The 25,174-nt window shown below is 48.9% G+C and overlaps 1 protein-coding gene across 1 annotated transcript; it reads left to right on the plus strand.

Moving 5' to 3' along the window:
* Positions 1–9,217: 9,217 nt before the first annotated feature.
* Positions 9,218–24,341, plus strand: OTUB1 (OTU deubiquitinase, ubiquitin aldehyde binding 1). The gene is made up of 7 exons (XM_063146177.1): positions 9,218–9,282; positions 15,023–15,084; positions 18,033–18,131; positions 19,375–19,493; positions 19,613–19,697; positions 22,261–22,455; positions 23,867–24,341. Exons 1-7 carry the CDS (start codon positions 9,228–9,230, stop codon positions 24,062–24,064), a joined length of 813 nt encoding a protein of 270 aa, XP_063002247.1. The 5' UTR covers positions 9,218–9,227; the 3' UTR covers positions 24,065–24,341.
* Positions 24,342–25,174: the final 833 nt, after the last annotated feature.

Raw genomic sequence — 25,174 nt, forward strand, 5'->3', positions numbered from 1 at the left:
ATCTCCTGGGAGACTTTAAGCAGTCTGTTACAATAAATTATGTTACAACCCTGTACTTCTGGCTTGTGTCTTCCTTCTCACCCCTCACCTTTCACAACACATGTCATTGTATGCTGAAAACTCTGTATTTGTCAACAGTGCTCATTACATGTTTTTTCCACAGGCTTCCTCTGAAAAACTTGGCTGAATTTAGCATTTCTGTACCATTTTTCATCCACAATGGTGAAAATAAATTGATCCTCGATGGCCTTGTAGGCCCCTTCCAACTCTGCTATTCTATGATTCTATGTGTCACAAGACTTTTGTTCTTGGTAAGATCTATCTAGAAAAGCTGACTTTTCAGATTTCTCCACTCTTTTACCTCTCACTTCACCACCATTCCATAGTTCCAGCCATTCCCTTTTGTTGAAATTCAGAAGGTCAGTTTATGCTGCAATCCTGCGCACACTAGCTTCTGCTTCGGCTATTGGGCGGTATAAAAATGTAATAAATAAATAAAATAAATAAATAAATAAACACTTACCTGAGAGTAACGTCCCGTTGAATTTGAGAAGGCTTAGTTTTGGTTAGATGTGTAGGCTTCCACTCCTCATTCCGTGGGATTTTACATAATCTGCCTGAAAAATCCGATGTATGCATCCTTTTAGTCATTTGCTGCAGAAAACATCGTAAGACTTCGTGTGCAAGATCCATAGTGTGATTTTAATGTATCACGATCGCGTTTCCTATTTATACGTTTGCATTGTTTGGCATCTTACTCTTTTCACATGATGTCATCTGCCCAGATAACATATGTTATTGGACTGTTTAACAATATAATACATACTTGGGAGTAGATCTGTTGAAATCAATGAGGCCTAAGTTGGCCCAGTCTACTTTTTCTAAATTAAGCCCTATTGATTTTGATGGAGCTAACTTTCAATTAAAGCATACTTAGGATATATTGATTGATTCTCAGAAGAGAGTGTAATACCTTCAAGTAATAGAAGTAATAGAAAGCAAGTGAAGGGGTACCTATTTGAGGCAAGTGGCTACTAGGAGGAGGGCTTTCTCTGCTGTGGCACCCCGGTTGTGGAATGAGCTCCCCAGAGAGGTCCGCCTGACGCCTACATGTACATTGATGGTGCTATATAAATAAATAATAAGAATAATAATACACTGTACTCCTTCGTTGCCAGCTGAAGACCTTTTTATTCTCTCAGTATTTTAACACTTAATTTTAATTTAAATTTTACTGATCTAACTCTGTATTTCAATCTTATATCAATTTTGCTGTGTGGTTTTATCCTGGTTGTGCTTTTTATACTGTATTTCGTAAGCAGGCCTTTTGGATGCAGCTGCCTCTGCTGTGTCTGAGTTCTCTGAAAGTTAGATTCAATTAAACTCCTTGAGAGTGCGTTGCGTTTTTAATTGACAGCAAGTGGCGCTGTTGTCTTGCGCGTTGGCATCAACTCTGCTTCATGGTGACGCTCTGTTAATGCCCGCAGTGCCAGCTCCAGGTGTTTGGACCCCTTGGGCAAGGCCCCTCCCCTCAGGGAGTCCGCCTTCACACCCTCAGCATCACCAGCTGCTCTTCATCCTATTTCAGAAAGAAACAGTTTTCTGTCTGGGCCAGAGCGAGAGGCAGACGAACAGGTTGCTGTGATGAAAAAGAGGTGCATCTCCAGGGTTCTCTTGTCCGTGGGCCTATGCTGGGATGTGGTCCCTCAGCAGCTCCCTGGCCATGCTTGGCGTTGATGCCCGAGACCCTGAATGTCTGCTTAGGATTTATTACATTTCATATTTTGCCTCTCTTCCACAATGGTGCTCAAGGCATTAAAACATTTGTATCCTGCTCTGTTATCACTGGGATAATAGGACGATAAAATCAGAACAAATTGATAGCATGAAGTAGGAATCATACTATGCAGCGAAGTGGTTAGAATATTGGACTGGGAGCCAGGAGATCCGGGTTCTAGTCCCCACTCGGCCATGGAAATCCACTGGGTGACTTTGGGCCAGTCACAGACTCTCAGCCCAGCCTACCTCACAGGGTGGTTGTTGTGAGGATAAAATGGAGGATTATGTATGCTGCCTTGGGTTCCTTGGAGGAAAAAAGGTGGGATATAAAATAAAATAAATAAATAATAAAGCTTTCTTTCAGTTCGGTCAGTGACTTGCAAAGGTCATGAGGTGAAAAAGGATCATCGAAATCTACCTTCTGTTTCCCCAACCTAGTTTTTAATTGTTTTCTCCAATTCTTTAGCACAGTTGATGGGTAGAACAAGCCTTTTTTTCCCCAGGGCGGCTAGTTTGACTTCCTCTTTCAAGCGATAGAAAAACTTTAGATTCTCGTGGCACCTTAAAAGGCGAATTAATTTATAATGCCTTAAGCTTTCATGGACGTTGCCCACTTCATCAAATGCGTCAACTGTTAACCTCAAATTGGCACGCGCACACACTCACATACATATATAATGCGCCAGGTGAGAAGGATGTCAACTGCGTTGTCAGAAGAAATTGAAATGCAAAAAGTACCGACAGCGCTAATTACTTTGATGGTTGGCATTGTTGTTGGGTGATAACATAGACATCATTGCAACAGTGAGCGGAATAATATATGTAGTGTAATTTTTTTAAAAAAATCTCTAGATGAATTGTCTTTGAAATTCCTTTGTTCAAGAATGGCTGCCTTAAGATCATTCACACTGTCTTGGGAAGTTGAAATGTTCCCCTAATGCAGCCTTCCACAACCTGGGGCGCTCCAGATGTGTTGGACTGCATCTCCCAGAATGCCCCAGCCAGTGCTGGCTGGGGCATTCTGGGAGTTGCAGTCCAACACATCTGGAGCGCCCCAGGTTGAGGAAGGCTGCCCTAATGGTTTCTCACTTTTGCCACGCAGATATCCGGTTTGTGTCCATTTACCCTTTTCCACAGAGATTGGCCGGTTCGTTCTCTATACAATGCAGGGAGATCTCCAGATGTTTTAGAAGACCCTGCCAGTGTGGCCAGTAGTTAGGAATGCTGGGAGTTAACGTCCAAAACATCTAGACATTTCCTTTCAGCCCACCTCTGCAGTAGGGCATTGCTAATAAATGATGGCATGTAACACATTGGCCCCGTTCAGAAGACTGTGAGTGAAAGACTAAAAACCAGAAAGCCTTATTCACCGTGGTTAAAGCCATGGTTTAAGGTGACTTCTGAATGGGGCCATTGGAAGACGAGCAGGTGTATGAACATCTGATGTGGATGCCATTATTAGGTCTTATTATAGTGTTGCCCGGGTACTTATGGGGACAGAGTCGGCCTCTGTCTTCCCCAGGGTCTGTACCTCAGGACTTAGAAGCCTTGCCATCATAAGAACATCAGAAGAGCCCTGCTGCATCAGACCAAGGGTCCATCTAATCCAGCCTTCTGTTGACACAGTTGCCGACCAGATTCCCCATGGGGAAACACGCAAGAAGAACAAGACTAACAGCACCCTCGTTCCCGACAACAATGTACTGGGTGTGGAGCTGTATGATTTGGGACAACCGATGTATGTGTCTGTTCTGTAACAATTCTGGAAATGGCAGCCATATCCCAAGGTAATGGGGAGACTGAAATACAAGCTGGAGCGTGTTCAGAGGAGGGCAACCAGGATGATCAGGGGTCTGGAAACAAAGCCCTATGAAGAGAGACTGAAAGAACTGGGCCTGTTTAGCCTGGAGAAGACAAGATTGAAGGGAGACATGACAGCACTCTTCAAATACTTCAAAGGTTGTCACACAGAGGAGGACCAGGATCTCTTCTCGATCCTCCCAGAGTGCAGGACACGGAATAATGGGCTCATGTTACAGGAAGCCAGATTCCGGCTGGACATCAGGAAAAGCTTCCTGACTGTTAGAGCAGCACGACAATGGAATCAGTTATCTAGGGAGGTGGTGGGCTCTCCCACACTAGAGGCCTTCAAGAGGCAGCTGGACATCCATCTGTCAGGGATGCTTTAGGGTGGATTCCTGCATTAAGCAGGGGGTTGGACTCCATGGCCTTATAGGCCCCTTCCAACTCTACTATTCTATGATTCTATAAAAATCTGGCCTCCTCGGCTTTTTAATTCAGCATTTCCCCCACCATTGAATAATGCCTAGTTTCCACCATCTCCCCAAAATAGGCTTCACTGGATTTTCTTGAGGCTTGATTTTCCAGATGAGTGGCACTTTTCCATTTTTAAAAAATGTTCAGTGCCTCTGGAGTAAACTGTTGTATTGATCTTTGTCTTATAATGTCACTTTCCCTAACTCTCCTTGTAAAGAATAATCCCCCTCCTTAATTATTATGTGCTACCTCCAATATCAGAGGCAGTAACCCTGTGTGCACCAGTTGCTGGGGAACATGGGTGGGAGGGTGCTGTTGCACCATGGGCAATGGCTGATTGGCCGCTATGTGAACAGACTGCTGGACTAGATGGTCCCTTAGTCTGATCCAGCAGGGCTCTGATTATGCATTTGCTGCGAGAACAAAGAGGCAAGATTTAAAAAAAAATGTTTTAGAAATATCTGATGCGTGTCAATAATTTATCTGCCTTAATAGCAACGCTTACAGGCTGTTCCGCGTATCTTTCATTTTTGCTTCCATTTTTCACTTGAGTGTTGCTTTAAAACGAACTGCTTAAAAACAAATGGTAAACAACCAATTTATATACAAAATGATGGGAGGTGGGGTGGGGAAAGGGTGCAGGCTTGACAATCTGAATAAATGTTTACTAATTACAGATAACTCTGCATTAGTTTCGTCTGACCCCCCGGTTAATATGAAGAAGAAGAAAAAACCGTTTTGCACGGCTACGAGTTGGCTGTGAATAAGCAAATTAATGAGTGCTAATGAAAGCTCCGATCTGTTGCAAAACCAATTAACACAGATCGGAGCTTTGTTAAAATCATTTTTGGGAGGGGGTGGGGGGACCCTGGGCCGCCTTTTCTGTTCCGTGAAGCAAAAAATGAGACTTCGTACCTTTTGGAAAATGGCAGATATTGAGCTGATGCATAGATTTTCTCCAGCATGGGATGTCGTGGGTCAAATTATTGGCATGGGGTGAATGGTTGTGATGAATTGTAATTGACTTCGTCATTTTTTTTTCGTGGAGTAGCAGTATATCAAAAGGGCAAGCCACAAATGATTTAATGTTGGAACAACCAACTGATCTCGCAACGGGATGATAAAGATGGCAATGCCCTACGACCTGTAGGCCAGCTGTTAATTTGCCTGCCGTTTAGGACTGTGTGTCGTTAACAACGTATTGCGGACAAATGAGAGAGAGGTGCTCTGAAGACTTGGCTGCAGCCAATTCTGCCCCCTAGACGTTGTTGGACTACAGATCCCATAATCCCTGATCACTGGCTATGCTGACAGGGGCTTATGGGAGCTGCAGTCTAAAACATCTTGTGGGCACTAGGTTGCCTCCCCCTCTAGTAGCTGTTAATCTGTTGGAGTCAGACTGTGAAGACCTGAGTTCCAGTCCCCCCTGTGGAGCTGTGAAGCTCATTGGGTAACACTGGCCAGTCACCCTAGCCCACCTCAAGGGGAAGTTGTGAAGTAAAATAGGGGTCAAAGGCCATGTTCCCTCAGGGGCTATCTGTTGAGGGCCGTATGTCAGCAGGAGGTGGGGCAAAGCCAGCAGTGTGGAGCCAGAAAGTAGACCACCCTGACTTTTATTTTTGCGATCCCCTTTTTCTCTCTCTTTCAGCCACCCCCTTTTCTCCCTTTTTGCTATCCCCTTTTTCTCTCTCTTTCAGCCACCATCTTTCTCCCTTTTTGCTATCCCCTTTTTCTCTCTCTTTCAGCCACCCCCTTTCTCCCTTTTTGCTATCCCCTTTTTCTCTCTCTTTCAGCCACCCCTTCCTCTCTTTTTGCTATCCCCCTTTTCTCTCCCTTTCAGCCACCCCCTTTCTCCCTTTTTGCTATCCCCTTTTTCTCTCTCTTTCAGCCACCCCCTTTTCTCTCTTTTTGCTATCCCCCTTTTCTCTCTCTTTCAGCCACCCCCTTCCTCTCTTTTTGCTATCCCCTTTTTCTCTCTTTCAGCCACCCCCTCTCTTTTTGCTATCCCCTTTTTCTCTCTCTTTCAGCCACTTTTCTCTCTTTTTGCTATCCCCCTTTTCTCTCTCTTTCAGCCACCCCCTTTCTCCCTTTTTGCTATCCCCTTTTTCTCTCTCTTTCAGCCACCCCCTTTTCTCCCTTTTTGCTATCCCCTTTTTCTCTCTCTTTCTCACACGGAAGCTTCTTATAACAAACTGCTAGGAGGTTTGTAAAGCAGGAACTTCTTTCCATTTCTGAGAATCCCATTCCAACAGGGCCTGGGTCTGAAGGGGAAAAGGGGGTGGCCTAAAATTCCAGCATATTCTGGGGAATGCGGAGGGCCAGGTTGTAACTGCTGAAGGGGCAGGTTTAGCCCCCCTTGCATGAAGTTCTACACTCCTGTTTTAAAGTATTCTAAGAAAATTGAGGGCAACAGAAAAGGGTTTGCTTGTGGAACTCTTGAGTTATCAGTGGCAGGGAGTTCCTTAGGTCCTGGAGACATTGCTTTTTTTAAAAAAAAAAAAAAACCCCACGACCCCCCCATAAGTGAGATTATTTCCCCCACAGGTGGTGGTTCGTGGTGGGATACCCAAGTGAAGGGTGAGGCCACCTCCGCATGGTCAATAGTGGGGAAATCATGCTCGTATTACTGCACATTCTAAGGCTTTTACAAGTATTTAGCTAACTTGTACACTTTTAGAAAAGAAAACGGACTGAAAAAAGTGTTCCTTGCAGCTTTAAAGCCCTGCCTGCTTGGGAATTGGTCTAACAAAGAAAACCGGTGATGTGACAGCTCCTGAATTGTAGAGAATGTAATGTTTCAGCGAGTTTTGACAAACATTTCCCTTAAGTTCCTTGGAAGCATTGTGTTTGCCACCACTCTGCTAAAATTGCTATGTACCTGCTGCTGTGCGAAGCATAAAATGGCCTCATCTGTATTTCTTCTTAAAATAGCAGGGGTTTGAGGTAACAAAGAAGAAACAGGCACCTAAGCCTACTGTGATATTTTCGTCACACCATTCACCACGGAAATAAATGGTCTGGCGTAGGAATAATATTGGCACTACGATGCTAACATTATCCATGATCTCACGGTCATGTGCCCTATGGGCTGCTGTTGACCAGTGCTGAAAAAGAAACACGGACTTTTATAAAGAACCCCCACATTTCTCAAAATGTGTGTGTGTGAAGGGGGGGGGAAGCACCTCACAAAATAATGTGCAAGCTTTTGGGTTATCCAGGATGCTCTACCTTTCCTTTTCATCAAACCCAGGTGAGGCAGTGACTGTTCTGAACCAGTGCCTGGGCACGGTAATGGACTGGATGAGGGCTAATAAACTGAGACTCAATCCAGACAAGACGGAGGTACTGTTAGCAGGTGGTTCATCTGTCCGGTGAGGTGATGTTTGCCCTGTCCTGGACGGGGTTGCACTCTCCCTAAAGGATCGGGTCCGTAGTTTGGGGGTGCTCTTGGATCCAGAACTTTCACTTGAGGCACAGGTGAACTCAGTGGCAAAGAGCACCTTTTATCAGCTTAGGTTGATATACCAACTGCGCCCTTATCTGGACAGAGATAGCCTAGCTACAGTTATCCATGCTCTGATAACCTCTCGCTTGGATTACTGCAATGCGTTATACGTGGGGCTGCCTTTGAAAACTGTCCGGAAGCTTCAGCTGGTACAAAACAGGGACTGGCTGGCGAGATCACATTACTCCTGTCCTTTTACAACTTCATTGGCTGCCAGTCCAGGTCCGATTCAAAGTGCTGGTATTGACATTTAAAGCCCTAAACGGTTTGGGGCCAGGTTATTTGAAGGAACGCCTCCTCCCATATGTACCTGCCTGGACCTTAAGATCATCTACAGGGGCCCTTCTCCATGAGCCCCTGCCAGAGGAAGTGAGGCTGGTGACTACTAGGAGCAGGGCCTTCACTGCTGTGGCACCCCGGTTGTGGAATGAGCTCCCCAGAGAGGTCCGCCTGGCGCCTACACTGTACTCCTTTCGTCGCCAGCTGAAAACCTTTTTATTCTCTCAGTATTTTAACGCTTCATTTTAACTTAAATTTAAATTTTACGGTTCTAACTCTGTATTTTAATCTTACATCAGTTTTGCTGCGTGGTTTTATCCTGGTTGTGCTTTCTATACTGTATTTTGTATTTGTGCTTTTAACCTGTGGGTTGTTTTATTATGGTTTTAATTTTTGTGAACCACCCAGAGAGCTTCGGCTAAATAAATAAATAAATAAATAAAACCCAGGCTGAAGAAGAGATTTGTTGTACTCCAAAGTTGGCACTGCACCAGATCTTTGGAGATGGCAGCTGTGTAAAAGATATTGGAGAAAGAGGGGTGAAGATAAACATGACATCTTACAATCTGATCTTTGGAGACGGGGAGTGCTTGGTGCATAGGACAGCATAGATTTTTTGCTAGCATTTCCCTCCTCATGGGAAATTGTATGTATGTCTTTTCTAGGGTGACCCTATGAAAAGGAGGGCAGGGCTTCTGTATCTTTAACAGTTGTAGAGAAAAGGGATTTTATTATTATTATTATTATTATTATTATTATACTTATTTATTTATTTATTTATTTATTTATTTATTTATATAGCACCATCAATGTACATGGTGCTGTACAGAGTAAAACAGTAAATGTCATTTGTATGCAAGCAGCACCTGGTGAAACTCTCTCTTCATCGCAATAGTTAAAGCTGCAGGTGCCCTCCTCTCTTTGTATCTGGTCAAGAGGGCAGGGCTCCTGCAGCTTTAACTCTTGTGATGAAGCCAAAATTTCACCAGGTGCTACATGCATTGCTGAAATTCCCTTTTCTATACAACTTTAAAGATACAGGAGCCCTGCCCTCCTTTTCATAGGGTCACCCTATCTTTTCCTCTGCAAGGAGGAGTTTGGCCAGGGCGGTGACGTCACAGCCCCGCACACGTGCTGGTGTTGTGATGACGTCACAGCCGGTGGAATGACGCTGCAGCCGCGTTTTGGGGCGCTGAGAGGGCGAGGCGGGGGGACCCCACCCCCACCCCTCCATTGGCACGTGGAGGGGGGTTAGGGGTGGGCGAGCGCGGTTGCTAAGGGCAGGGAGAGCGGTTGCTAGGGGGAGTCAGAACAGGGGTCGTGAAGCGCTTCCGGTGCGCCCAGATGTCCCCCGGAAGCGCTTCCTCGCAGCGTTGCAAGCGCGAAGATGGCGGCGGAGGAGCCTCAGCAGCAGCCGGAGCTCCTCGGCGGGGACACGGATGGTAAGGGACGGGGCTCGGGCCTGGCGGTGGGTGTGGGTGTGGGGTGTGGGTCACGCTTTATTCCGTCTTTATGTCCTTCAGGGGGCCCGTTAGTCTCCATGGAAACGCCGCCCCCATTCCGCCGGTGCCCCTCTCGCTCCCGGGGTGGGGTGGGGGAATGCGCCGCCGCCGCCGCCCCGCTGACTAGGCCGCAGGGTCTCCTTGGCAACGGGGCAAGGCCCTGCCGCCCTCGGTCTCCATGGGAACGGCGCTGGCCTCTCCGGCCCCTCCCCTCCGTCTCCCCCTGAGGAAGAGGAGGAGGAGGAGGCGGGAAAAGCCAGGCCAGGCCCCGTCTCCATGGAAACGCCCCCCTCATCCCCACCCCAGGAAGGCACACCTGAGCAATCAAAGCCCTCAGCCCCACCTGGCCGGCAGGTGTGTCCCTGGCCCCTTCCCTGACAGAGGCTGCCCCCCCCAAATCCATCCCTCTCTCTCTCTCTCTCTTATCCATCATCAGTGAATAACAGCAACTGTGCCACCAGTGGGTATATTATGCATGGACAGGGTCTAGACAAACTTAAGGTGACCCTATGGAAAGGAGGGCAGGGCTCCTGCATCTTTAACAGGGGCATAGAAAAGGGAATTTCAGCAGGTGGCATTGGTAGGCATGCAGCACCTGGTGAAATCCCCTCTTCATCACAGCAGTTAAAGCTGCAGGAGCTATTCTAGAGTGACCGGATGTAAAAGAGGGCAGCTTTAACATTTGTGGTGGAGAGGGAGTTTCACCAGGTGCTGCATGCCTACAAAGGACACCTGCTGAAATTCCCTTTTCAGTACAACTGTTAAAGACACAGGAGCCCTGTCCTCGTTTCCATAGGGTCCCCCCTAGACAAACTTCCCTCGTCGGGAGCCCCATTGCAAAACAGTGAGGCTGGACACCGAGTAAACATTTTTAGGATGTTTTAATCATGTATACTATGTTTTAAATCAGTTTTTATGTGATTTATATTTGCTGTTGTTCCCCGCCTCGATCCAAGTGGTAATAAATAAATAATAAACATGCATAAGCTTTTGTTATGCAAGAGTCCAGTTGAACATAAGAATGTAGAATCATAGAATAGTAGAGTTGGAAGGGGCCTATAAGGCCATCAAGTCCAACCCCCCGCTCAATGCAGGTATCCACCCTAAAGCATCCCTGACAGATGATAAGAAGAGCCCTGATGCTGGATCAGACCCAGGGTCCATCTAGCCCAGCACTCTGTTCACATAGTTACCAACCAGCCATCGGCCAGGGACCCACAAGGCAGGACATGGTGCAACAGCACCCTCCCGCCCATGTTCCCCAGCAACTGGTGCACACAGGCTTCCCCCAAATCCATCTCTCTCATCCATCATCATCAATGAGACTATCAAAAAATGATTTTAATTGAAGAACCAGGATGCGCTGAGAGATGTTGGGGATAACTGAATGTTGTGGGTGTTATTTTCTTGAGTAAATGTATCTAGGATTATGCTGGGATGTTTACTAGGAGTCATGATTCCATGTACACGTTTAAGGCTGCTAATCCCAAACAGACTTACTAGGGAGTAAGCCCCCATTGAACATAGTGGGACTGACTTCTGAGGAAGCATGTGTAGGATTGTGCTATGTGAGAGTTGCACCGAAAATGATTTTAATTGAGAAACCAGGAGTTTTCATTGGTGGTTACCTACTTCACCAGGTGTACCTATGTGGGTTTGTTCCAGCAAAAACAACAAAGGATTCAGCAGGTTTATTGTGCTCAATGCTTAGCGTGGACTAGAGCCCACTTGGTCAAATGCATGAAGCGTTATCCTCAGTTGGCACATGGGTAGACGTGAATGAATAAAAACTGCAAACAGCGGAGTCAAACAGCTGTGAAATGCACGGGGGCTAACTTGTGGTTTTTCTTTGCAAAGCTGAAAATATATACAAGATTGACCATTCATAATTGTACAATCACCAGTCTTTTTAGTGTTAGCATTGTTAGTGACTGAGATAATCGTGGTCTTGATGGATTCTATTTGTTCAGGGCTCCGACTTGCTGGCTGTTGGACATACTAAAAAGGGAATCCCTTTTTAGTAGGGTTTTTTTGTAATTGTCGATGTACGCAGTGACATACAGTTTTTTTTAATAAACTTAATAGAGGTTAAGGTCCTCTTTATTTCCATTCTGGAAAAAGCTTTATCTGCTTATTTTCTGCAGCACCGGTTGCTGCAAAGAAAAAGAAAAAAAAAAGGCTGGAAAACGTATCAACAAATAAATCCCACCCCACTACCTTTTTTTTTGTAATCTCTGGGAGAGCTCAGCCTTCTCCACCCAACTTTCCTTCCTGAGTTGTGGCGGCTCTGACTCATCCTGCATGCCCACAGCGCATTAAAATGGCAGCAAACCTTCTTGCAATTCCCTACCTCACACTCCGTTCTGTGGATCTTGCATCCTCAGACTCCAGGGATTAAAACCACAACTCTTGGAGACCTCTAAACTTTCCTCCTCCCTCTTTCCTAAGATGATCTAGGGAAAACCTCCACTTAGCACCTCTTTATGTAACAGGCTCCTTTTGCCTGTGTGCTCCCACTATGTGTGTTATCCCTTCCTGCATTCCCTTTGCTGCTCCAGGGAATACCTCTTTCCCAGCGGAAAATGTGTCCCAGGAGAGGGATTTTCAGACTGGTGTATACTTCCAGCTAGCATCATAGAATCATAGAATAGCAGAGTTGGAAGGGGCCTACAAGGCCATCGAGTCCAACCCCCTGCTCAGTGCAGGAATCCACCCTAAAGCATCCCTGACAGATGCTTGTCCAGCTGCCTCTTGAAGGCCTCTAGTGTGGGAGAGCCCACAACCTCCCTAGGTCACTGGTTCCATTGTCGTACTGCTCTAACAGTCAGGAAGTTTTTCCTGATGTCCAGCTGGAATCTGGCATCCATAGACCTTCTGTACTGAGCACTCTTGAATGGGTGCAACCGTTGGCTCTCTGATAACAACATCCCGTTTGCAATGTGCAGTTCTTGCGCAATATGGTAGAATACATTTGTGTAGTGGCAGCGCTGGGATGCTGACGAACTGGTGCCTTACGTTGAACCAAAACGGCTTCGCGTCCAGCGTCTTTTCAAACAACAACATGCACACAGCTAATTCAACACACAGGCTGCTGCTGTGTTTGAGAGTCTAATGGAATCCTGTCCTGATGGAATTTACTTATTTTTAAAATTCAAGTGGGGAGTTTTTAGCCCGCTCGTACTGCACAGCCAGTCACAAATTCAGTTAAAGGCAGCTTTAAACAGAAAGGTCTTTACTTGCCTGCCTAAGTGGAGTTTCATAGTGTTGGTGTTCCCTGTCAGGCCCTTTCCAGGGTGTTATTCCTTTTCCCAGTAATAAACTCCCCTCTTTATCCTCCAGTTCCTTTTAGGGTTTCTGCTGATGGTTCTCCCCTCCCTGCCCCTATTTAGTGTAGCTACCTGTCCCCTCTTTAAAAACAGGATTTTGATTTGATAGGGTGACCCTATGGAAAGGAGGACAGGGCTCCTATATCTTTAACCGTTTTGAAAAGGGAATTTCAGCAGGTGTCATTTGTACGCATGCAGCACCTGGTGAAATGCCCTCTTCGTCACAACAGTTAAAGCTGCAGGAGCTATACTAGAGTGACCAGATTTAAAAGAGGGCAGCTTTAACTGTGGTGATGAAGAGGGAATTTCACCAGGTTCCCCATATATACAAATGACACCTGCTGAAATTTATTTTATTTATTTATTTATTACATTTCTATAGCCGGGGCTCTCTGGGCGGTTCCCTTTTCTATGCAGCTGTTAAAGATACAGCAGCCCTGTCCTCCTTTCCATAGGGTCACCCTAGATTTGATTGCATTTTAAGTTGTTTTGTGTAAAGTGCCTCAAGCAAGCAGTGGAGCCTGGGGCTGGTTGCCAAACCCTTAATAGCCCTGCTCCTGTGCTTTTAAGTGCCTCCTACCACTCAGAAATTTAGCAAGCCCAGCTTTTTCCAAAGGTTTTTTTTTAAAATCTCTTGTATTAGGCGGAAAGCTCCACCTGCAAAACCTCTTCCTGTCAGCGATGTTATCGAAGGCGCCTGTGTAGGGGCAGTAAAAAGGTTTGCAATCCTAAGCGGCCGTCGGGCATGGAGAGCGTTCTAGTGGAGTTGTGGGCTACTGTTTTTCGTTTGTTTGGTTTTATTCTGTGTTTGCGCCTCCCCGGTCGTAAATTGAAACGGGAATGTTGCCTGCTAGAGCTCTGTGGGTGTGTGGAAGAAGGCCTTGAACCTACCAGCTTCTTTCTGCTGGGCCTCAGAGGCTCCTGTCTTATCAAGGAGTAGCAAAGCTTCTTTTTTCAGGCCCTAGAACAGCCTTCCTCCACGGTCCAGGTGTGTTGGACTACAACTTCCATTGTGATGGGAGCTGTAGTCAAGCACATCAGAAGCACACCAAGTTGGGGAATGCTTCCCTAGAAATGTCCCCTGGCGCTACACTGGAACGCCCGGGAGTTGTGGTGCCAACCGTCTGACCTAGTTTGCACTGTAAGATACATGGCCATTCTTCCTCTTTCTTAAAGGAGTTTTGCACATAGGTTCTTTAATGTGTATTTAGCCAAGAATCCGAGCGGAGTATTGGCTGGTCCAGTTCTGGAGGGAAGTCCTGGGTGGAGTGTGTCCAATTCCGCCACCTTTCTGTTGCCTAGGAGGGAAGGAGCGAAGTGTGCATGTGTGTGTGTGTGTGTGTGTGTGAGAGAGAGAGAGAGAGAGAGAGAGGTGGCCTGCAGTCGTCCCAGCTGCAGGAGAGGAAGTTGCCGTTGTCTTTTCCTGCCTCACTGCAGTAGCATCCCAGCAGGCTGGGCGTCAGGACACCGCTCTGCTGATGATGTATGTTACGGAACGGCCCCAGGTCGGAGTTCTCCGTTTTCTGCAGTGTTGGCAGCCGCTGTGAGCGGGCGATGCCGGAGGAAGCACACGTGAGCCGGCGTCCGGCTGTGTTGCAAAGCAAATACGCTTCCACGCCGGCTGCGTTTCTGTGTGCGTGGTGTGTGTGTGTGTGTGAGAGAGAGAGCTTGGGTTCTGCAGTAGCCGAGTCCGGATTTTCAAATGGATGCCCCCCTGGAGCCTGGCCGTAAAAGGGGGGCAATGTCCGTGGTTACAAAAGCATTGTACCCAGCCCAGTTTGTCATGCTGATCAGGCGCGGTTGGGCCGCTTGCTCAGCTCTGGGGGGTCATTGCCGTAAACGTGGCTGCAGGCACAAACGCTGCAGCGGAGGTGCGACTTCTTTCACGTCCTAAAATAGAGCCGGTGTAGCTTTCTTTTTCTCTTCTTTCTATTTTGGAGAGGCCAGGCTTGGGAGTTGATGCTTAAGCTGTGGTTTTCATGCAGTTCTGACGTAGTAGCCTGCTAAGTAGCCTGCGAGGTGATTTAAAGTGCTCCGTATGATGTCTCTCGAACAATAAAATTACGAACGCTCTTCCGACGTCAAAATCGAGCACAGCTGTAATGGGTTTGCATCCCTTTTTTAAAAAAATTGCAATTTGCTGCTGTGGTTCTGGTCCTTTGGCATTGCTGCCATTCTGCTTTCAAGCCTTATGGACTAGGAAGTTAAGTTTCATTTCGTCTTGAGCCATCCTCTGGAACAGCAAGTTTATTGCTACGTTTCAGTGCTGGGAGTCTGTTGTCAATGCTGTGAAGATCAAGCTGGTGCGAAGGGACCTTTCTCTCATCTGCGTTGTGCTCTTTCTTCTCTTTCAGGAGTGAATTGCCTGGCCTACGATGAAGCCATAATGGCCCAGCAGGATCGCATTCAGCAGGAGGTGAGCGCTGGGAAATGCTGAGGTTGGTCTGCTGGTGCATGAGTCTAGCAAAGAACCCCCCAAAACTGCACCCATTTATTTCAATTTCCCTAAAGATTAAAGTGTGGAGGTGCCCCAGTATCCATTGTAAACCCCAGCCCTCCAACTTCATAATGTGGTGATTCCCCTTGACTCTCGGGCTATCCCTGCCTATATCGAAGGGCTACTTCACATGTAGGTGGACATTCCTCTATTTCTTGATGCTTGACGGCTGTGTGGGACTGGCTTCCCTTTAAAAGTTTTGCGTGTGAGGTAATTCCTCAAGCTCTACCTGGGACGTTGCACCTGGGACAGCCCTTTCCCATGTCCCAAGCAAGGACAAAGGATTGATTTAAACTGCTAAAATAAAGGGCTGATCTTAAACCAATGGATAGTAGAGTTGGAAGGGGGCTATAAGGCCATCGAGTCAATGCACGGGTCCACCTTAAAGCACACCTGACAGGTGATTGTCCAGCTGCATCTTGAATCAGTGATTTGAATCAAGAGCGACCTCCGTTTCTCGCTCATGTTCCCAGCAAACAGTATTCAGAGCCGTATTGGCTCTGCAACTGGAAAATAGTCATCGTGACTAGTAGCCGCTGATGGCCATGGATTTGTCCAATCTCCTCTTTAAAGCTGCCTGAGCTGACGGCCATCATTGCATCCTGCGGTAGCGAATTCCACAGTTTGACTCTGTGCTCAGAGAATAATAATACCGTATTTCTTCGATTCGAAGACGGCATCGATTGTAAGACGCACGCTAATTTCAGTACCACCAACAGGAAAAAAAGCTTTGATTCTAAGAAATAATAAACGCACCTGCGATTCTAAGACGCACCCCGTTTTTAGAGATGTTTATATGGGGGGAAAAGTGCGTCTTAGAATTGAAGAAATATGTTAATTATAACAATAAATTTATTTTTTACCCGCCTCTCCATTCTGATAGAGGCGGAGAACAGCAAGAAATATAAAATACATAAAACTGTGTTAAAACGTAATATACATTGTTAAAACATCCTAAAGTTCCACTGGGTAGGCCTTCCGGAAGAGATCAGTCTTAATTGCTTTCTTAAATGCTAATAGACTGTTAAGTTGACGAATCTCCTCCGGCAGGCTGTTCCACAGTCCGGGAGCAGCAGAGAAGTCCCTTTTTCCTGCCCTGAATCATTCTGTTCAGCGTCCTAGGAATGACCCCCTTGGGTTCTAGTATTAGGAGAGAGGGAGAAAACCTCTCCTGTTCCAGTCTCCACTGCATGTATAATTTTGTAGGTAATTTTAGTAGAGCAAATGTGAAATTGAAGGTTTCTAGTCGATTGCTTCCTTGAAACTTGTTCCCAGGACTCTCCAGCAGCAGGGAACGGTGTTTCTGTGAATGTCCTTGCTGTTTGGGTTCACTTAGTCTAACTAGAATTTGAGCAATCATAAACACGGTTCATGATGCATTGTGTCATATTTTTAATGCTTGACCTCAGAAGTTCTCTAGCTTTGCTCCCATCATTGTTTTCCGTGGAAAAGGAGGCTTATTAGAGGGTTTTGTATACAGCGATTATGGGTGCAGTTGTGTCGATTGCACCCCCTGTGATTGGAAGCCCCCGAACTTGGAGGCATTCCATCATCCAATGAGGAGTGCCGGAGGCAATCTTCACCTCCCCGTCTTCCTGCCCTGCAGATTTTGCTAGAGGGGCTTTTTTAGCCTGTCTAGCAAGGGTGCTTTGAACGGGAGGGAAGGAGGCTGGAAGAGGCTCAGGATAACTCATATCCTGGCCTCTCCAGTCTCCTCCCCATCCACCGAAAGGCCCCCTTTCCTCCTCCTCCATGGTTGCTTTTCCGACCTTGGTGGGGGGCAGCTGGTGTGTGTTTCTTGCTGCACCAGTTGCAAGGGGGTGGGGGAGGAAGGCCAGATCTCCAACTCCCACTTCAGAGGTCGGAGTGAGGAATCCCCAGTATCCAATGCCTCCGCCCCAGACAATGTCTAGTGTCCATAGGATTGCTTTCTCCATGTACTGGACTTAAATTCAGTTTCCACCCTTGCTAATACAAAGACAGCTATCTGTCAGGGATGCTTTAGGGTGGATTCCTGCACTGAGCAGGGGGTTGGACTCGATGGCCTTATAGGCCCCTTCCAACTCTACGATTCTATGAAGACTGCCATACTTTTCTTTACTCCTTTTCTCTGCCTCCCAACGGAGGCCCCTGTGAGTTCTGATTAGGGCTGGAGTAGGAATCAAATAACAAACGGATGACGCTTCCCCTTTGTGGCACCCTCCAGGTGTGTTGGACTACAATTCCCATCAACCCCCAGCCACCATGGCCAGGGAGGATGGACGTTCAGATTCCAGCACGCCTGGAGGGCGCTGCATTGGGGATGGCCGTCCCAGATTCCGCGTTTTCAAGGTAGAACAGCCGTTCTTGCTTCTGGGCCCCTTTACGCAGGATGCAATATAGCTTGTCACCTAACTCCATGTGCAGAACTCTTCCTGCGTTCTGCCTGCCTGGATTCCCTCCCCTCTTCCCCCCCCCGCGTTTAACATCGAGCCCGTTGAAGCGCTCTGGAGAGCTTGGGAGCTTGCCCACGCCTTTCTTTGGTCCTAAAAAGGCTTTTACCCCGCTCGTGGTTCTCCTGAGTGTGCACTACCACCCTGGCTTCAAGTCATCGCTTGATGTTGTAGTCCTCAATGGACCAGGATGTGTGTGTCAACCTTCTTTAGGACGCCAGTCATTTTTTAAAATTGCTAGTGTTTTTTTAAAATTATGACGTCTTTCTTCTGCCCGCTCCAACCTGGAGAAAAGTAATAGCTATGTGCAAAGAGGCCTTTAGCTGAGTGTCGCAGGGAAAGGTGGGAATTCCGGGCCAGACTCCCCGGACTGGGCAGCGGCAGCAGGCTGCTTCCCGTCCTCCAAATCTCACACCCCGGCATGTTCCTTTGCAGATCGCCGTTCAGAATCCGTTAGTCTCCGAAAGGATGGAATTGTCGGTCCTGTACAAGGAATACGCTGACGACGACCACGTCTACCAGCAGAAGATCAAGGTACGCAGGATGGCAAGCGGCTGGCTTTCAGCAGCCTGTATTGCAAAGGGGATGGAGACGGTGCTGCCCAATGCTGGCTCTGGGGGTTGGAGGACCCCTAGGCATGGTGTTCTGAGAGGGGCTTGCTCCGTCCGTGAGTCCGCCATTGCCGCCTCCTCCTTCTCCTCCTCTTTCTTGTCCTGGCTGCCACTTGCTTGCCAGGCTGAGATCCGGTGAGCAAGTAGCCAGTGACATCTGCTGCCTCCTCTTTCTCACCCGAGGCAGGGGAACGAGCAGGTTGCAATGTTGAAGAGGAAATGGAGGAAGTCCGGGACGTTCTTGCTAGCAGCCCCCTGCTGGGGAGTGGGCCCTCAGCGGGTGGCCGACCGTCCCAACCCGTGACACTGGTCCTGCAGACGTCCCTAACTGGGTGCCCTCCAGATGTGTTGGAGCACAACTCCCATCATCCCCAGCAGCATGCCATTGCTGAGGATGATGGGAGCTGCAGTCCAGCGCCTCTGGAGGGCGTCCAGTTGGGGAAGACTGTCTTAGATGGGCTTAGGAGGCAGAGAAGTCTGTCGGCGGCTCTTAGCCGGAAGGATAAAATGGAACCTCCAGGGTCAGAGGCCGCGTTCCTCTCAATACCGGCCGCTGGAGGGTGGCCAACCGCAAGGGAGGGCTTGTGCGCTTCCTGGGGGCATCTGGTTGGCCGCTGTGGGAGGCCGGACTAGCTGGGCCTTGGGTCTGATCCAGTCAGGCTGCCTCTTAAAGTTGGGGGTGGGCCGAGGCGGAAGTAGCCTGCAAAGCTAACCGGGCGAATGCTCCCGAGAGTGACATCCAGACCCACCCCATTGCCGCCACGGCTGTGTAAGATCCCGCCCCTCTTGAAGCTGTGGGTGGTGTGGAGAGCAGTGGGTGGGTGAGGAGCGTTCCTGACCTTCGATGCAAATAGCTTGGGAGTTGAGCGTTTTCTTCACGGTGGTCCAAGATGCCAGCCTGCCCCTCTCCTGCCACGTGGAGAAGGGGTTGGGGCACCGGGAAGCCTGGATCAGGCTGGAGGCGCAAGGCTAACCCTGAGCGGTTGGGGCTTCTTTCCTTCCTTCCTTCTTCAGGTAGGGAACTTAGGGATGGGTGGTTCTATGAACGGAAACTCCTGGGACCCGTGCAGGGCGGGTCGTACCATGGTTTTCCATTTCCAGCTGTCGGCCGCTAAACCGATCGGATGCTGACGCCCCTCCTCCGTCCCCGTTTCCCTCCCCTGCAGGATCTGCTGCAGAAGTATTCGTACATCCGGAAGACGAGGCCGGATGGCAACTGTTTCTATCGGGCGTTTGGGTTTTCCCACCTTGAAGCTCTGCTGGAGGACGGCAAGGAGCTGCAGCGGTAAGGCGGGACGGGGGGCCTCCGGGACGTGGGGGGGTTGAGCATCATCACGCGGGTGGCACTTTTCAGCCCACCACTGTCGTTTGCAGTGGAGTGACGGTGGTGTTTTCGTTTTGCAGCTTCAAAGAAGTAGCTTCCAAGAGCAAGGAGGTGTTGGTGTCGCAGGGCTTCACGGAATTCACCATCGAGGACTTCCACAACACGGTGAGGCCTGGCTCCCGCCCGGGGATGCTTGAGATTAAGGCAGCGTTCCCCAGCCGGATGCCCTCCAGATGGGCTGGACCGCCAGGAATGGTGGGGGTTGTAGTCCCAACAGACGTGGAGGGCAGCAGGTTGGGGAAAGCTGCTGGAAGAGATTATGAGGTTGGAAGAGGCAGAAAATAAAGACGACCTTCTAGAATCCAGTCCCGATGTTTTAATCGTAGCCCTGGAATCAGCTGGGTTTTTTTTAACACGACAGGCAGTATCCACATACTTTCAAAACAAAGATATCCGCGTGACGTTGGGGCATTCTAGACCGTTCCTGAAAGGAATGTGATTTGGGGAGCTGTTGAGTTCCATGCGTTTCCCCCTTACTGGCTGCTATTTGTGCCTGTATTCCATCCCTGCCGTTGTCAAACAGGCACGTGCAGCGCGTGGTCCGTGTCGAATAATACCCAGGTTATGAAAGACATGGGCCCAGTGCTGAGGGGATTTTTCCGACCTCTTAGACGTGGTGAAGAGCTCAGGGGCTGCTTTCCGGAGCTTGAAAACCCCCTTCTCTTTCCAGCGCCAACGACAGCCAATGCAGGCAGAGCGTAGAGCTGAGTATTAACTGCAGCTTCAAAGTCTCCTTTAAAGCTAGCTGTGGATAGTATTAAATACGCGCAGACGTAACACCTAATACAGCAATGGAGGGCAGGAGGCACGTGGACCTTGCATGGTGCTCACAATCCTTTTGTTGTGGTTCAGAGATTGGGGAACTTAATGTCTGCGCAAACCAGAGCCCCCTGCTCGCATGTAAACGTAACAAACAAAACCCTATTAACAGAATGCTAAAAAAAGCCGTACAAGCCAGGCACACGCCTAGCCAAAATCAGAACAGGATCCAGTGCGTTCCTCTTGTCAGGATAAAAGGCGTGATGAGAGGGGTTTATAAAGCGATGCGCAGCGTGGAGAAAACGCACAAGGAGATGTTTGCCCCTGTCACTAGAACATGGGGGACCCAGTGACATTTACAAGTAATAGGTTCACGGCAGGCTGCTCCCGAAAAAGCCCACAAGCAGAGTGTAAAGGCACATAGTCCTTTTCCACTGTTGTGGCCCAAGAACAGCTCTGCAGAGGTAGAGTGCTCTGAATCTGGAGGTTCTGTGCAGCCGTCCCGGCTTACTGGCCCGTGACAGCCCTTCGCCTTGTCCTCCGTGAGTTTGCCTAATCTCCTTTGAAAGCTCTCTGATCCGGTGGCCGCCTTCCTGCGGCCGTGAATTCTGTCAGCGCATGGCCCCTTGTGTGGCAAAGAGCTTCCTTTGCATCTGTCCTGCTCCTCCTCACAGCCACTCGGTCAACCTCAGCAGTGGGAGAGAACTTTTCTCCCTCTCCACCCTTTAATATCTGTCCTTATTTCTAAAAAACAAAAACCGAACCCCAAACCATTTAGCCTTCCCTCATAGGAAATGGCAGGTAAACAGGCCTTCTTGGTGGTGGCATCCACCCTTTGGAACCCTCTGCCACTTGAGGTCCGAGAAGGGGAAACTCTGGCGAGCTGTAAATGTCCCTTGAAGACTTGACTGTTTGCTCAAGATTTCCCGGACTTGTAGGACTTTTGTTTTTTCTGTCTAGACATGCATAGGATTGAGCCCTTAATGCATTTATTTATTTATTACATTTATGTACCGTCGCCTAGCCAAAGCTCTCTGGGCGGTTTACAAAAGTTAAAAACAGCGAACGTTAAAAACCAATCAAGAGTAAGCCCTGGACTCTTGTCGTATTGTTTCTACATTCGTTTTTATATTGTATTATATGGGGTGGGTGGGTTGTAAACCACTTAGAGAACTTGCGATATCTAGTAGTATATCAATAAAAATAATAAAGGGGAAGATGCTCCGATCCTTTGATCTTTTGGATTACCCTCTTCCGTACGTTTTCCAGTGAAATTATTGGTTCTTAAATATACGTGTGCCTCCAGATGACGGCTCCATCCTTGCTGGTCCTGCTATGTTCCTGGCAGTGGGTGGCTACCAGTCACCTGCCATTTTCAATGTCTTTCAGTGCTCCCGAGGGACGTGACCCCCAGGGCCTTCTGGGGAAATTATACTGAAAGGCTCACAACTGCCTGTTGTAGATCACTGCGCTGTTGTTGCCACCGGCAAGCCCGAGGGAGGCATTGAAGAGCCCAGCAGATGACACTTCACTGGGCCTAGGGACTTAGGGTGACCCTATGGAAAGGAGGACAGGGCTCCTGTATCTTCAACAGCTGTATAGTAAAGGGAATTTCAACAGGTGTTATTTGCATGCACGCAGCACCAGGTGAAATGCCCTCTTCAGCACGACCGTTAAAGCTGCAGGAGACTGGTCAAGAAGGCAGGGCTCTTGCAGCTTTAACGGTTGTGATGAAGAGGGCATTTCACCTGGTGCTGCATGCATGCAAATTCCCTTTACTGTTAAAGATACAGGAGCCCTGTCTTCCTTTCCATAGGGTCACCCTATAAGGACTCGGTCCCAGCTCCAGAGCTGCAAACGATTCACACGGCTCACCACTGGCGCCTTGCCTTCCTTTTTCTCCCGCCAGTTCATGGACCTGATAGAGCAAGTGGAGAAGCAGGTCACGGTTCCGGAGCTGCTGTCCTCCTTCAACGACCAGAGCACCTCAGATTACCTCGTGGTGTACCTGCGGCTGCTCACCTCGGGCTACCTGCAGCGCGAGAACAAGTTTTTCGAGCACTTCATCGAGGGAGGACGCAGCATAAAAGAGTTCTGCCAGCAGGTCAGGAGAATGGCGCTGGGGTGGGGTGGGAAAGCACGTCTCCTATCAGCACGTGCTCCTGGTTTTCTCTCGGTTTCTGAAGGGGCCGTTTCGATTAGGACAAATAAACCGCCCCCCTTTCCCAGCAGAATTTGGAAATCTTCACAACTGCAAGACCAGCAGACTCCCTTCCCCTCCTCATTTTAATTTTATTTCTTAAGGATTTTTAATTTTTTAAAAAAATAGCTGCAAAGTGAAGTGCTGCCCTCCAGCGCCCTCCAAAACCGCCTCCCAAAAAGTGGTTTTGTGACTGCTCATTACCACCTCAGCTGTCGTTTTCTGGGAAGGGCCCTCAGCACTTCCTGGCAATCCCAAGCTCTGCCCTCGGCTGACCCCAAAAGGTCAGGGGATCTTGCCTGGCGAAACCTTTAAACGTTTCAGCTTTCCTTTCCTGAAGTTTCTAGTCCCGCTCATGTCAAGACAGGCAGGAAGATTTGGCCAATGTCTACTGAAGGGAAAGAACCTTAGGCAGGGTTTATCGGTGCTGCAGCGTCAGAGGCTTCCGTGTGCATTATAGCGCCGTGCCGCCTCTCATCAACACACCCTTCCGCGAAAGCCCTCTTAACATTCCGTAGCAGAAATGGTATAGATCTATTTACGGGACGTAGACATGAAAGCACAGGTTCTGGAGGGGGGGGGGCGTGTTTCGCCCGGAGCGTGTCCAGCCTTTTTAAAATTTTATTTATTTATTTAAGGATTTTTATTATTTATTTATTTATTTATTTATTTATTTATTTATTTATTTATTACAAAAGTATTTCTTGACAGTCCCTGCCCACAGGCTTACAATCTAAAAGACATGACACAAAAGGAAAGGGGATTGGGAGGGAGGAGGAGGAGGGGGGAAAGGAAAGCAAATTCAGGCACTACAATCTTAGTTGGAAAGTTCAGCAGTTACAGTTGACAGCAGGAGGGAGGGGGCTCTCAGCTGGAGCTGGACCCAGGCATGATGGAGAGGTGTCTGGCTGCTGCTTCCTCCCTCACTGATGGCCTCTGCAGAGACAGTTGGTAGCAGGAGGGAGGGGGCTCTCAGCTGGAGGTGGACCCAGGCACGATGGAGAGGTGTCTGGCTGCTACTTCCTTCCTTTTCTTCTTTGCGAAGGGGAAGAGCGCTGGCACCTTCAGGTGCGGGGAAAGGCCCGGCGGGATCAGTGCATTTGTGAGACCGCTCGGCCAAGCACAGAGCCTGCTTTCTGGTGGCCCCGCAAACCTCCATATAAAGTGTTTTGAAGCTACGTTTCCCGCGCCTACGATCGCTAGAGATGTAGAAATGCCGAGCAGGGGCTGGTGTGGGCCGGCCTCCTTCCGAGCCTTCCCTTTTCCCATGCGAGGAGGGTAACGCCGCCTGTGCTTCCCCGTCTCTCTCTTCCAGGAGGTGGAGCCCATGTGCAAAGAAAGCGACCACATCCACATCATCGCTCTGGCACAAGCCCTGAACGTCTCCATCCAGGTGGAGTACATGGACCGGGGCGAAGGCGGCACCACCAACCCTCACATCTTCCCCGAGGGCTCGGACCCCAAAGTTTACCTACTGTACAGACCGGGACACTACGACATCCTGTATAAATAGGGGGCAGGAGGAGGAGGAGGAGGGAACGCCTGGCCGGTGAGCCCGGCCCCGCTCTCCTCTCCCCCCTCCCTCCCTCCTCCCCCCCCGCGTCCTCCGTCTCGCCCACGTTTATCCGCCCACCCGCCGGGCAGCGTCGTCTGTGGTTGTACATGGTGATCACTCCTTGCTGCCATCTTGCTCACATGGTTTGTTGTTATTATATATATATTTTTTCTCTCTCTTTTCGTTGTTACGCTCACACTATTCTGTGTTTTATTAAAAGGGGATACCGGTGAAACAGTCTCTCCCCCTCACTTGTAGCCTGTCTTTGGTGCTCCCCGGGGGTGGGACCCTCCTCCCTTCTTTACCGTGCCCCTGTGAAGCAGAGCGGGCGTGATGGTCCTGAATCCCTTCTCTCTCTCCCCCCTTCCTCACTTCAAAGGCACGCAAGCGAGGCACGGTCTTTTTTTATTAAAAAAAGAGGCCTTCTAAGGAGTCTGCGTAACAGGGCAGCCCATGACAACCCGTGACAGTATTCTAGTCCTCATTGTTGCAGTGAGATTTGGGGGGTGGGAGAGGTAGGCAGCGTCTCGGAAAGGCATGGAAATCAGGAGGGCTGGTGGATGGGGCTCCGAGCTAAGCCGGGATCGGCCGTTCAAGTGCTTTTGCAAAAGTTAGTCTTCCTCTTGGACGACTAACAGCCCCTCACACACACCCTTTTTTAATGTTTGCTGGCAGGGCTTAGCCAGGAGAGGGCTTCCCTGTGAGACGTGAAAATCGGAACCTGCTTAGGCGGGCGACCCGGAACGGCGGCGGCGGCTCTGCCGCTGTTGCTAAAACGGGGAGGTTCGGGGTGTGGGTGTGCTGTAGCCAACCTTAGCGGCTGACTGGGTGCTTGGTTAAGCAGCTTTCTCCAAACAGGAGGCCGTTAATTGCAGGATCGGGGAGCCTCCCCCCCCCCCGGCCTCCCCTCTCCCTCTGCCTTTGCTTCTAACGCTGCGTCTGTTTCGCACGGCGAGAGGAGAAGAGAGTTTCCCCCACTGCAAGGTTTGGCAGCTGCCTTGGGGGAGCGGATCAGGAACGGGCAGCGTTTGCACCCTATTGGGGAGCGGATTAAGTTTAGGATTTCCC

The sequence above is a fragment of the Elgaria multicarinata genome, chromosome 21 (assembly GCF_023053635.1).
Source record: "Elgaria multicarinata webbii isolate HBS135686 ecotype San Diego chromosome 21, rElgMul1.1.pri, whole genome shotgun sequence".
Lineage (NCBI taxonomy): Eukaryota > Metazoa > Chordata > Lepidosauria > Squamata > Anguidae > Elgaria > Elgaria multicarinata.